This window comes from Lasiosphaeria miniovina (assembly GCF_030549165.1).
Source record: "Lasiosphaeria miniovina strain SMH2392-1A chromosome Unknown B0T26scaffold_4, whole genome shotgun sequence".
Lineage (NCBI taxonomy): Eukaryota > Fungi > Ascomycota > Sordariomycetes > Sordariales > Lasiosphaeriaceae > Lasiosphaeria > Lasiosphaeria miniovina.
This window is the reverse complement of record NW_026848223.1, coordinates 4,103,636-4,116,587: the sequence shown is the minus strand read 5'-3', so window position 1 is coordinate 4,116,587 and position 12,952 is coordinate 4,103,636. Positions and strand designations below refer to the sequence as shown.

The 12,952-nt window shown below is 52.1% G+C and overlaps 4 protein-coding genes across 4 annotated transcripts; 3 read left to right on the top strand and 1 right to left on the bottom strand.

Moving 5' to 3' along the window:
• Positions 1–1,398: 1,398 nt before the first annotated feature.
• On the bottom strand, positions 1,399–2,483 carry B0T26DRAFT_751960 (uncharacterized protein; the record flags this gene model as incomplete). Its single annotated transcript, XM_060445457.1, has 2 exons — positions 1,399–1,512; positions 1,590–2,483. 2 exons carry the CDS (start codon positions 2,481–2,483, stop codon positions 1,399–1,401), a joined length of 1,008 nt encoding a protein of 335 aa, XP_060296766.1.
• A 1,761-nt stretch (positions 2,484–4,244) lies between these two features.
• Positions 4,245–5,420, top strand: B0T26DRAFT_777204 (uncharacterized protein; the record flags this gene model as incomplete). Its single annotated transcript, XM_060446632.1, has 2 exons — positions 4,245–4,692; positions 4,778–5,420. The coding sequence occupies 2 exons, from the start codon at positions 4,245–4,247 to the stop codon at positions 5,299–5,301; spliced, it is 972 nt and encodes a 323-aa protein (XP_060296765.1). The 3' UTR covers positions 5,302–5,420.
• A 596-nt stretch (positions 5,421–6,016) lies between these two features.
• On the top strand, positions 6,017–7,278 carry B0T26DRAFT_711477 (uncharacterized protein). The gene is made up of 2 exons (XM_060442043.1): positions 6,017–6,246; positions 6,309–7,278. Exons 1-2 carry the CDS (start codon positions 6,029–6,031, stop codon positions 6,949–6,951), a joined length of 861 nt encoding a protein of 286 aa, XP_060296764.1. The 5' UTR covers positions 6,017–6,028; the 3' UTR covers positions 6,952–7,278.
• A 2,929-nt stretch (positions 7,279–10,207) lies between these two features.
• Positions 10,208–12,827, top strand: B0T26DRAFT_711472 (uncharacterized protein). Its single transcript, XM_060442042.1, has 6 exons — positions 10,208–10,478; positions 10,551–10,671; positions 10,746–11,244; positions 11,330–11,750; positions 11,858–12,207; positions 12,322–12,827. The coding sequence occupies exons 1-6, from the start codon at positions 10,334–10,336 to the stop codon at positions 12,430–12,432; spliced, it is 1,647 nt and encodes a 548-aa protein (XP_060296763.1). The 5' UTR covers positions 10,208–10,333; the 3' UTR covers positions 12,433–12,827.
• Positions 12,828–12,952: the final 125 nt, after the last annotated feature.

The window sequence follows — 12,952 nt, the reverse complement described above, 5'->3', positions numbered from 1 at the left end:
ACTACGGCAGTTCAGAAATGGACTTCGGAACCCAAGAGGCTTCTTTATCCACCCTTCTTTCAACTTTCAATCATCCCGTGGTTGCCCTCGGCCCTTTGATAAGGTTGATAAGATAACAGCTTATCGCGTTATCGATAAGCCAGAGAGCGCAGGCGAAAACAAACTGTGGGCATGTAATAACAATAACCCCCGGCTTACTTTCGCTTCCAGCTTCCTCCTGTCAGATGGAATGGCCTAGAAGGTTCTGGAATCTATGATGCGTAATCTTCGCCACTGGGTTTCGTCATGTAATTGCCACATAAGGAAGTATAAGAGAGAGAGTCTTTTGTGGAAAGACTGGAGGAGGAGAATAAGAGCAATTCACTCTGATGCACACAATCCTAGAAGTGCTGTTGCAGTCTGACACCTCCACTAAATAGGGCGTGGAAGGAGGGTCTCCACTACAGTTATCCCTGATTCACCAATCAAGGTAGATTTCTGCAGGATGGTAGTAGGTAATTCCAACGATAGAAACAAGGCGAGAAAAACAACGCTAAGGCGAGCCTGACAGAGTGCAGGTACAGGAATCCATAGCCGGGTGGTAGGGGAAAAAAGTACACTAGATTGCATTGGGTAAGGGTGTAAACAGCCCCCTTGTCACCCGGCCCCTGAACCCCTGATCAACGGGAGTCTCAGGCTTACCAGTGCAGGTATGGTCTTCGTTAACTGGAGATGCGCGCCGCAGAACCCGAAGTTTGATCACTCGACGCTGGCAAACGTGGGTATCCAAGATGATAATTGGAATGAATAAACGCAAATAGACTAATCGTGTGATTCTGGCGAGGGAGCTCAGCTTCGAGGCCTGCTCTTTTGGTCCCCAATTGTACCAGTCAATGTGTGGGACCCTCCGAATCCAGTCGTTTCCCCCCTCTCGTCGAAGTTCGCCCTGCGAAATTCCCTTCTTGCTCTCCGCTCTTACTCACTTTGCTGCAGTCCGTCAAACCTTGCCACTGAAAGGTGGGCGAACAGCGTCAGTCAACCACGTAATTAAGAGAGAGCGACAGTATTTTTCTTTGGGATATGCAACATACCAGTCGGGACAGGCTTCCCGTATGTGCGATTCCCCGAAGGGTCGATATTGGTGTCTCTGAACTGCTGAACCTTTTGGTGGCCGGAGGCAAGGAGGGGTTTTCCGTATTCGGAATTGGCGGGCTTCGGGCCGAGAAGAGCGTGGCAGGCATCTAAGGCGTGCTTTTGATTGTTGTGCGTGGTAAAAGTGACATAGCAATGGCATCCAAACCCGGTTCGCTTCGGGTCCTTGAGGTCGGCGACATGGGGCGTTCCGGAGCCGTCGGGTAGCATTCTCAAAAGAAAACGTAAATAAAAATAACAACAAGAATAATAACGCGGCTAAAGATCTTACCAGAACGGGCTGTTGCAGTTGTGTGCGATCGTATTCTCCCATCCATAAAGCGGCCCCGAGTATATGTAGCCCCACGGTGTGTCGCTTTGCATCGTCACGTCTTTGATAATCTGCGAGGAAGGATATTTCATCTCGCCGTCAGTGTCTGTGACCACGGAGAAAATGAGCAAAAGAATGGGCAACCTACGGGCCTTAGGACATTGCCCTCGGATTTCCTGCCAAGGGAGTCGAGCATTGATCTCAGTACAGCTGCCAGGTCGAAGCAGTTGACCATTTCCTTCTCTCGGAGGAAGAATGTCGACAGCTTCAGCGAGGACCCGAGCAGGTGGTGAGGTATGCCACCGAGGCCACCTCCTCGGGAGTCGTAGTACAGAGCCTTATCGGATCCCTTGTTGGCGCCGAACTTCCAGAGATTGACCACAGCAGCCTTTATTATGTCGGCCTCGACCTCGCTCCACTTCTTTCCAGCTACAGAAGCGTACTCGGGGTAGACAAGTCTGATGAGCTCCAGGTGATATTCATGGTCATCATCGTAGAGAACTTTATGCGGGCCGAACATAAAGAAGAAATCTAGCGAGGTAGTTGCGGTGCCGGCGTGTTCCACCGGAGTATGCTTGTCGTCGTTGTGCAACAGGGTCCACTTGAAGATGCCCTCGGCCCTGAAAGGGGAGCCGGGGGCTTTTTCAGTATTGTGGAAATCCTCAAAGGTGGTTGCTACGGCCGAAATGGCGGCGTCGGTCGGGTTCTCGACGTAAAAGGGCGCGCTGATAATCTCGAACCCTCCAGATCCAGCCTGGGTGCCCTTGAGGCGATACGTCTCTTTCTTGGGTGGGTCGGACTTTTTAAATGCGTACTTGAAGGTCACCACCAGGGGGATGTCCTTTCCCTCGTACAGAAAGGCGCATGGGTTGACTTGGTTGGCGCTGTTATGGTCGTGGATGAGGTTGCCGACAACAGTCTGTGTCATACGATCTTTGAAGTCCTTTCCGATTTTGTAGTTGTTGTCGTGCCCTGGGATTCTTCCAATCTTCAAGATGGAGAGAGCGTTTGATGCGCCGTCTCCTGTAGCTGCTGTTGCCATTATCTCTGGGTGGGGTATATGAATACGGTAGTCGAGACAGAGAGAGGATACCAGGACTGGGAAGTCGACAAAAATGGAGGAAGCAACTAGGTAATCAGTGAAAGAATGTTGGAAGCCCGAGTTAATCCTTTCGAATTAAAGGAGACGTGAATGGGATGGCGGAATTTGTGAAGTAGAAGGGTAGCCGGGTGGTGGTCTTGAATGACGTCTGCTAGGTGGACGTGTTCTCTCAGCTCTTCTTTTACCCTCGAGGAAGATACATCGGGTGAGGTCCAGTATTAATACCAGACCCTCCGTGTTCCACGCATCAACAATAGAAGACGTGGATTTCGTTGGCATAGGCTCGGCATTCTTTCTACGAGGTAAGGGGTGTAACTATCTGAGGGACGGTGGGGGTAAGAGATGGAAGCAGACCTGTTAGCCTAGACTTGCCGCACCGCATCGAAATGAGGCGAAGTGATCCAGGATCAATGTTTCCGTCAGTCAAGCAAGAGTTGGATGACGCCCATGTCGTGTTGGAAGATGTTTTAGTAGGTACCTTGGGTATTGGCCGGAAGAGATAGTTCTTGCCACCCTCAACGCCAAACGCTAAACACGCTAATACTGACTAAACGAGTGAACTATTTTGGGCAACAAGAATGTGCCGGGGCCTTGCCTGGGCCCCTGATGCTTCATTGGATGGATTGTGCTTTACAGCCCCGTCTCGCCGCATGGCCCCAATATTGGCGCGAAGGAAGAAATCGACTGGAGAAATCGACCGGAGAAATCCGGCACGGAAGGGCACACACCGGTGATGGTACTAATTCCCGGACCTGGTCAGTGGTTTTTATTTTCATTAATATGACAAAAGTTATGCTGATGCCCGGGACCTGTTGGTGGCCGGACCGCCAACCGCAAGATTTGAGACGCCGAGCCGCAACCCCGGCCGTGGCCCCAGATTTGGAGCCTATTAAATCCGGAAGCACTGCACCACCACCATTCCTGCCCCCATGCAGGCGAGTGACACACACACACACACACACACACACACACACACACACACACACACACACACACACACACACACACACACACAAACACACACACACACACACACACTCTCTCTCTCTCTCTCTCCCGCCACTTGAGCCACCACGATCTTCCAGGCAAAGTCTCTATCATTCGGCTTTGAACTACTCTAGCGGGGTTCAGGATTGGACGCCACCAAGTTTCACAGTTGAAATGGTAGGAGCAAGAAGGCACAGCGTGGTGGACTATGTCAAATAATAATCGAGAAATTGTTTGCTAGTCCGACCCCTTCCCAAGTAACAGAGTTTTTGAGGCTCAATCCCACTCAATGACTTCAACAATCGCCATTTGGCTGACTAAAATCAAGGCTAAAAGAGCCGCGATCCTGCGCCTGTGCCGCGGCCTTTTTTGCCCCTGTTGGTGATAGTATTCTAAAATTAAACGAGGCGTGCTCTTAGGCATTTTACTTTGCGAGCCTTGGTATCTTAGCTACTTAGTAACTAATTAAGTCATCAAGTCAAGATACGGCCTTCAGGTCCCCGATTTCACATTCCAGTGGCTTGATGAGAATGATACCCATTCCCACACCTAATATATATAGCACCCGCTGGTCGGCGTTCTCTGCAGCCCTTTGTCAATAAGCACACCGCGCACATTCTCTCCAACACTTTTCTCTTACAATGACAAATCAATTACGACATCTGAACCTTCTTGTTGAGCCCTTGGTTATTCAGTTTTGCCAAAATCGCAGCCATGTCGGGCGCTGACGCACTGAGAGCCAAGGCCAAATATGCCAGTAGCGACAACAAAACCGTCACCGGCCACTTTGACAAGGACAGCATCATGGCTGTGGTGAAGAGACCCGAGACGAAGCTGGGCGACAACATATCTCTGGAGGGGCTGAATGTCACCGCCAACCCCTCGAAAAGCTTTGCGACCGTGCAGTATACCTTCAGGGGCCCGACAAAATTCACCCTCCAATTTTCCCGCCATCTCACACATGAAGATGCGGTTGCCCAGTTCTCGGAAAACTTGGCACAGCACCAAGCCAACGGCGAGGATTTTTTCATGGAGAGGCCGAACGAGACGTTGCATCAGTTTGGCGACATGGCCCTGGCTTCTTCTGGCACCGTCTCGTGGGTCTGGGGGCAGTTCTGGGTGCTACTCTTCGAGGATCCCAACAAGACACAAGTCCCAAAGGGTACGCCGTTCCGTTCCTCTCCCACATTTCCCCTCGGGCCTCTTTCCGCTCTCCCGCTAACCCTGTCTACCTGTCCGAATCACAGCTCTAAAGCCACCAGCTGAGATCCTAGGGCAGCAAGCTGCCGTTCAGCCTTCGGCCACCCTGCCTAGTGTCATCAAACCACCTTCGAGACAGAACACGGAGAATTCGTCTTCGGCAGCAGCTAGGGCATCAACAGAGGTGGCGAAAATCAACTGCTACCTCATGCCGCTAGCCACCATGCTCGACACGCACATGACGACACCAAGCAGGGACACGCGCGCTACCACCATCACGCTCAAGAAAGACTGGACGGTCAAGATTGGGTCGCAAACCATGTTGCACGAGTCCATCGAAATAGCCAATGCGCTCGACAACTTCGTCATGTTCAAGCCGGTGATCCCCTCTCCCAAGCCCCTCAATTACAGAGAATTCTACGACATGGTTTCACGTAACTCGCTCGAAGGCGACAAGGTCACTGGAGAGGCACCCGCTGAGTTGGCCGTGTATACCGTGGCCAACAACCTTTCCACTGTCCAGAAAAGGGGCAGAGTGACGGTCACCAAGGTGGCTGCTGCGGGAGTATAATTAGAAACTATCGCTGAACACGAGCTAGATGCTTGGACAGGATAGGGTAGGACAAGACAGGACAGGACAGGACAGGACAGGACAGATAAGGGGGATGGGTAGAGGGTGGAAAGAGGGGGTGGTTGGCCAAGGTATCTTAGCTATTGCTTCGGTCTGTTGTTAGATCTGGCACACATCATGGAACATTGTAGGCAGGGCCGCAGGGCGTGACCTTTTTTTTACGATTTGCCCCGTTCTCTGGGAGAAACACGATTATACCATGCTGGGAATGGAGATAATCAACTCGTTTTTGACTAATCTTGTGGTTCTATCCTTGTGTTGCACGGGAATTGAATTCAAAAAGTAGGAAAGAATGAAAGAATGAAAGAAAGAAAATGCCACCTGTAAGTCGCTTTGCGGTTCCCCGTCTGTCAAATTTGGATGGCCTGGAAGATGCGTAATCTTGTTGAACTGTGAAATATTGGCTTGCATTCTTGACTCGGAAGCTCGCGTATCTACCTCGGCTAATTACGGAGGTGCTGAGGTCGACTTCGTTCTACAACGTGGAGTAAGGTAGTGAAACTCGGAAGTCTGGGTCTGGAAGGCAGTAGGCCATCTCTAGACAGCCTCCACGTGACCTGTGAGTTAGCCTGGAACGCGGTTGCTTCATTCGCACATAAATTGCAACCCCCCTTCCCCGCAATTCCCTCCCCTCTTGCCTTGTCTGTCTTTTTCACCCAACCACAACATGAGTTCCGAGGACGCATTCCAGCATGCCCAGTACGAAAATAACACGCCCAGCGGCAAGATCAACGGCGCCCGCTTAGACAGTGCCACCCTCGCACCTCTAATACTTGACGCGCTCGCATCACATACGCTATTGCTATCGTTTACAAAAGACGTCGACCAGTTGAAGTTTCGCACCTCGGGCTCGATTAGGCCTCCCCCAGAACCTACTACGCCAACGTTAGTCATTCCATCAGCGCTAGTGTTAGCAACGAACCGTTTGAATTCTCAATAGAATTCAGCAAGCATGACAGCCACGAAAGCGCCGCCGAGAGCTGCAAACTGGACCTGCAGATGAGGAACATGTTATGGTTTACTGCCCGACCGACAAGGCAACTCGGCCAGATGGCGGTGCAGAGCGGGGGCACCATCACCTTTGTGTGGGAGAACATCTTCTGCAAGATCTCCGAGGGAAGTGGCACGTACGCTTCCAGCCCCCGGACGTCGACGAGCCCAGGCTCTAACATCGCGGCATTGTCCAAATTGATCCCAATACATCGAGAACACGCACCTGACTCGCCCAGAGAATCCCCCCTCCTGCCCGTCGCAGAGGCAATGTTCCACCACCTGGAAAGCTACGCCATGGACGAGGAGCCGACAGTCGCCGTCAGCCTCGAATCGCCGGTCACGAGCGAAGTCGAGAATGTGAGCCTGTTCAGAGTCAAGATGATTGTCAATGACTGGATGGCAAACATCTCGACGTTCAAGATTGACGGGGAGGCGGTCTTTTGCTCTCGGTCACACGAAGATGGGTATACCTTCGAAAGCTCCTGGGCCCCTCGGCAGGAGAGTAATTTGGCTACGCTGCACTTTTTTGCCTTGGGTCCTCATTTGGGCATCGGCACGGCCGAGATGACTGTCAGGGTAAAGGACACCAAAGCTTGAGTTGCGAGGTGCGCGCCCTTGTTTTTGTTGTGCGGGGACCCTACAAGCGGGCGAGGGTAGATATCAAGCTTCGCGCCGTTGAGCGCATGGCAAGCATCAATGACATGCTCGTGACCACCTAGAGTGCGAAAGACAACATAACAATAGCACGAGAACTGTGTTCTTAGAGCGCTCTTGCGATCTTCCAGATAGGGGTCGCTGTGCTAGTGGTTGTCGGCCCAGGATGGGCTGTTGCAGTTGTGGGCCCTAGTATAAGCCCAGCCAAACGGCGGGCCGGTGTGTATATAGCCCCACGGCTCGTCAATTTCGCATTTTGCATTCTCGAACACCTATTACAGTGCGTTCCCGGTAGTCAGTCTCGTGAGTACGTCGGCATTTATTTTCTCGAGGCCCTACCGCTGGCCCGGATGACGTGAAAGTGGACTCACGCTGGTTCCGCTAGTCTTTTTACCAAGACACTTGAGCATCATTAATAAGACGGCGGCTAGGTCGAAGTAATTAACCATGATTTGATTTGGGGAGGCGAAGAAGCTTTCCAGGTTGACAAGGCGACCGTTCATGTGGTGGGTCTGTCCTCCACCGCTTGCACGGGAATCGTAGAACAGAGCCTTTATTTCTCCTTCTTGTCGACTTCTTTCTTCTTGACCACCGACATCCTAAAGGCCGCGTACGAGCCTTTTGATAACTTCGCCGCTGATTTGGTTCCACGTCTTGCCAGCAGTGACAGAATATGGGGGGCATGTCTTTTCGATAAGTTCCAGGTGGAAGTACTCCGGCTTCTCAGTCGGGACTTTGTTCTGGCTGAGCATGAAGAACATTTCTATTTTTATAACAGGCACCGACGCCCTCGACAGGGTGATGTGCACTGTCGTCATTTAGCAGCGTCCACCTGAAATCGCTGGCTGCCCTGAACGGAGAGCCGGGAATCCTGCTCTTGTTGGCGTCTTCGAAGCCCTCGACCGTGACCGTAGCCGGCGCATCTGGGCCGTACTCGATGGAGAATGGTTTGCTAATGATCTCGAGCGAGGTTTTTCCAGGCTAAGTTAACTGGATGCATTTGAGCCGGTGCATTTGCTTCTTGGGAGGCGTCTTCGCCCCCGCTTCGGGCGCCGAAGTTGATGCCGTCTTTGGGGCCGAGCCCGCGCCCGCGGTCGCGGTGCTGGAGCTGGAGCTTAGGCTCGACTCGGATTTTTGGAAGGGATTATTGAACTGCACCGAGAGGGGATTTCGTCTTAATTATATAGAAAGGCGCAAGGATTGACTGCCTTCGCTCTGGGGCCAGTGGCTGTATAAATGACATTAAGCTCGACGGTGAGTCTAAAGCTGGGGCCCCGCCCTTTTTAGATTTGGTAGTTGTTGGGATGCCCAATTATTCTCTTGATTTTATCAATGACGAGGAAGCTCAAAGTTAGGGCCGCATGGGCGGGCGATCCTCCGGCGGTTGACATTGGGCTAAGATTAACATATACAATTAGACCAAGAACAGAACGCCGAGGGGCTCGAGCAAGGAGGGGTTGGGATTTAGAGTAGAATATTACCTATCTGCTGCAATAATTAATTAATGTAGTGAGGGCAGAGAACTTGTTGTTGAAAGAAGGCGGCGAATATTAGGCTGTGGACTGTCCTAGTTGAGAAGAGATTATTATTGAGGTTGAAGCAAGATGGGGAACTGAGATGGCCGTAGCTAAGAGGTTTATATCATGCCACTGAAACCCGGTCGGCCCCACCCCGGTAGGCATTGTGTGGATAGGTAATTGGTGTGGTGGACGTGGACGTTCCTCCTCTCCCCCTTCCCCCCTCTCCCTCTTTCTTTTATTTCCCATACTATTCATCGACTTGTCCCACTCACCCGGGCCCATCTCAATTACAGCCATTTCAGACACCAAAACCTTAACCCCCATCCAGCTAGTGTTCAATAATGCCAAATACGATAAACCCGAGGCCAATCAAAAGCAGTTCCTGGGCAAGCCCGCGGATGGACACGCTATAAATGAGCCCCTCAAAACGTGTCTGGCACTAGCCTCTGTTGAAAGAAGCAGGGCATATAGTAACATCAAGGCTGGCGATAAACTAATCGACTACACTGGTGTTGAGCACATTGTTTTGGGTGCGCTCGAAGGCATCAAAATCATCATCAACAGGTTCAGCGGCCCCGAGAAAGCTTTTGCTGCCTTTAAAAGGAATTTGCAACAAATCCAGTCCAACCTGGCAGCTTTGGTGCGGCTGGAAGAGCAGCTTGGCGACAGGGCGCTGGCGAGCAACACCATGGTCTCGTGGGTATCGCAGAATTTTCTCGCGGTGATTCAATGCAGGATCAAGGCTAAGGTCCCAGCATCAAATTGTGCGTATAATTGCACGATTGATTATGATTCCTTCCTTCCAGTCTTGCCCCTATTCTCTTCCCATCATACCAATTAGGTATCTACTAATGTCGATTCCATGTCCACCTGAGTTGCAGACAAACCTCTAAATCCGAATGCAGAGAATGCAACCCTGGAAGCCAACCACTTAACGGATGGTTCTCAAGTTCGGATGGATTTGCTCTGATATATTATTTGCGCAAGGGAGATATTCGGGTTTATGTCTGCGGGAGATGGGACGAATCAATGTAAGACACTTACAACCTCCATTAAGAGGGAAGAAAGCAAGGGCACGAGGGAGAGAGGCTGGACTGCCATGCTAGGAATGGATGTCCAGCTCCTCACTCAACTAATTATGCTCTCTACACAAGGTACCTAGACCCTCTCTCCAACAGGTCAAACCGGTGCTGTGATTGTAAGATGGCTCTCAAGCTACGTCCTGGCTGCGGTATAATGACATGGTAAAATACGTGCCGGGATCGGAGAGTGGAACGAACACACAGTCGTTGATTGGACAACACACGACAACAAGGCGCGTGTGGCCATTGGAGCGCGTGCAGCTGGAACAGTGTGTGTTACAGGTGATCGTATTGACAGCGCATTGAATTGTCTGTCTAAAAAAGGCATAAAGATACAGGAAAAGAAGGCCCTATTTATACCCAAAAAGTAAACAAAGGAAATCTAGTAGTACTAGGAAGTGAGCGTCATGGAGGGCTTCTTGAAGTTCAACTCGGTTGTGGCTCGGTTGCGGCTTAAATCTAGGCGACAGTGTGCAAACAATGCAGATGCTCATCATCGACGAGGAACTATTCCGCAGAAAAGATTTTCCGCGTAACGAATTCTCGTCCACAAATTTTCCCAACAGATTCTTCCGCGCAACTAACTGCCTTTCATTTTGTGGCGAGGGAACGATTAACTTGAACGACCATTAACTTGACCAGACATCAACTAACAAGTGCCGTACCTAATTACGTTACCTTTAGTACCTCTTCAACTTACCGCAGGCTTTGGACAAAGCGAACATGACTGTCGAAACTGAAGACGTCGCCGCCCCGCCGTCAATCGCATCCTCCATGTCAAACACACCGCCGCAATTGACCCTGCCGCAGCCGACCTCGCCAACGCCTACATCACCAGCCGAGGAAGAGAACGACGGCGTGGACCAAGGCATGTCTTCGTTTGCTTGTCTATGAAAATTGTTTCTCTCGCCAAATTTTCCCACTGACCAACGCTGTACAGTCGCCGACGGTGAAGTCGAGGACGATCCCCTTGGCAGCGATGAGGCATCCACCGATTTCACCGACCCGGCTGATCCACAGGAAAGAATCATTGAGATGCACAACCCAGAAACAGCTGCCCTGTGATTGAAACCCAACCCCCCACACTTTGCAAAGCCGCTCACCATACTGTGACTAATCACTCACGCTGTCATAGACTGGCCCAAGTAAGCCAAATAATGAACGCAAGCCACCAAGACTTTTCGTTTGCATGCGGCGGATCAGTGCCCATTGCCCTGCCCGCGGAAACAAGCGAGACCGAATCCCAGAGCAGCAGCGGCAGCAGCAGCAGCAGCCACGAGATCGCCACGACCGCCGCCTCCAACCCCGTCACCATACGATGGGATCCCCGAGACCCATCCACGCCCGCGGCGAGGTGCAAGCTGACCTTCCCCCTCGACTCTTCGGGGGACGAGCACCAGGCAATGGACGGGCTGCTCGCCAACATGCTGCCGGCCACATTTGGGCTGGGAGGCAAGGACGTGTACGACGAGTCCTACCGCAAGGCCGCCAAGCTCGACCCGTCGTCCTTCTCGACCAATTTCTCGCCCTACGAGACCGGCATCATAGCCACGGTGGCACAGATGCTTCTCCCCGATATCGAAGGCGACTTTGCCGTCCGTCGAGCCGTCAAGGCCGAGCTGTACAAGCTCAACGTAATACTCTCTACGTCCTGACCCTCGCAACTCGATCTTCAGCATAGCAATGCGTCGACGCTAACATCTCATTCCGTCACATTAGGTGTACGAAGGCCCCTCGGGCCATTTCCACGCGCACGTAGACACGCCGCGGTCGCGGTCCCAGTTTGGGTCGCTCGTCGTGTGCCTACCGGCAGCACACGAGGGCGGTATGCTCGAGGTCCGACACAACGGCAAGGCGATGCAGTTCGACTGGTCATCAACGGCTAGCAACAACAACAGCGACGAAGGTGACGACAACGGCGGCGGCGGGGATCTCGCCGCCACCATCAAGTGGGCGGCCTTCTACAGCGACTGCGAGCACGAGGTGTTCGAGGTGCGGGCCGGCCACCGTGTCACGCTAACGTACAACCTCTACGCTGTCTCCGCCGACACCACGCGGTACGACGCCGTGCGGGCTATCACGTCGCCCCTCGTCGGCCATATGAACGCGCTGCTTGACAACAAGGACTTTATGCCCGAAGGCAAGCCTGAGTCTCCCGTCGTTCTGCGTGTGTGTGTGTGTGTGTGTGTGTGCGTGCGTGTTGAGGCTGCGGCTACGGCTAACATGACAAGCTTGGGCGTCGGATAGGCGGCTATCTCGGCTTCTACACGACGCACGCGTACGCGCACACGAGCGACGACTTCGACCCGTCCTCGCTCAAGGGTGTCGATATGGTCATCTGGCAGGGGTTTCAGCGGCTCGGGTGCGGGGTGTGCCTGCGGCCGATCCTCAACGCCGACTGCTGGAACCCTGAGGACGCCGAGTTGATCGTCGGGGGCGAGGACTTTAGCATGCACATCAGCGAGTGTGAGCTCCGGGACCGGCGCGATCTAGAGGGAATTCTCGACGAGTGGGACAAGGACGAAGACATTAAGCATGACGACATCGCGTGGCTCAACGAGCCGGGCAACACCCAGACCCAGTTAATTTACACTGCTGTGAGTGGGTACCAGTTGTTAAACCCCCTCCTCAAAATGGGACCAAACCGGGTGATGATTAGCTATTGCCATCGCTGTCGGCTCGCTCGCTTACGTTAAGTCTTCATCCCGCAGTACGGCAACGAGGCATTTGCGACGGCATTCTACTCGTGGTGCAGCATCATCATCGGCGTGCCGCCACATGGCGACGAGGGCAGGATGGCGCTTGCAGAGCCGTATGCGTGATCAATAAATACGCATGAGACCGAAGGGACGTGGAAGTTCAGAGATCAAAGCTACGGTGGCACCAACTCAAAAAGATTAAACAATTCAAACACAAGTCATACCGCCTTGCATAAGACTGATGTTTTCCAATTATGCGACCGCTTTCAGACGCTTTTTACCCTGCTTCTCAATGGGTCTAGGCAATTAGCCTCTAACAAGGTTCTAGATTATATTCTCAAGCTCTCTTCTTTTATTTTATTTTTTCTAATTTACTCATTCATTTCTTAGCGGATGAAATAAATGATCTTTCGGGTCAGATTTAGGTATGCCGAGCGGAATTTCCACAGTTGAATATAGGCTCTGTCAAGTCACGGTGGTGGTACAGTCTAATTACAGTAATTGAGTGAAACCTTACCCTCAATTTGGTTGAACTTTGAGTTGTTGCAAGCGCTGCCCAGGTGTTACCATTACCATAGAGAGACGTGGGAGTCGTAGCAGAGGCTTTGTACGGATGTGTTAGTTGCTAAATATACATTCTTGG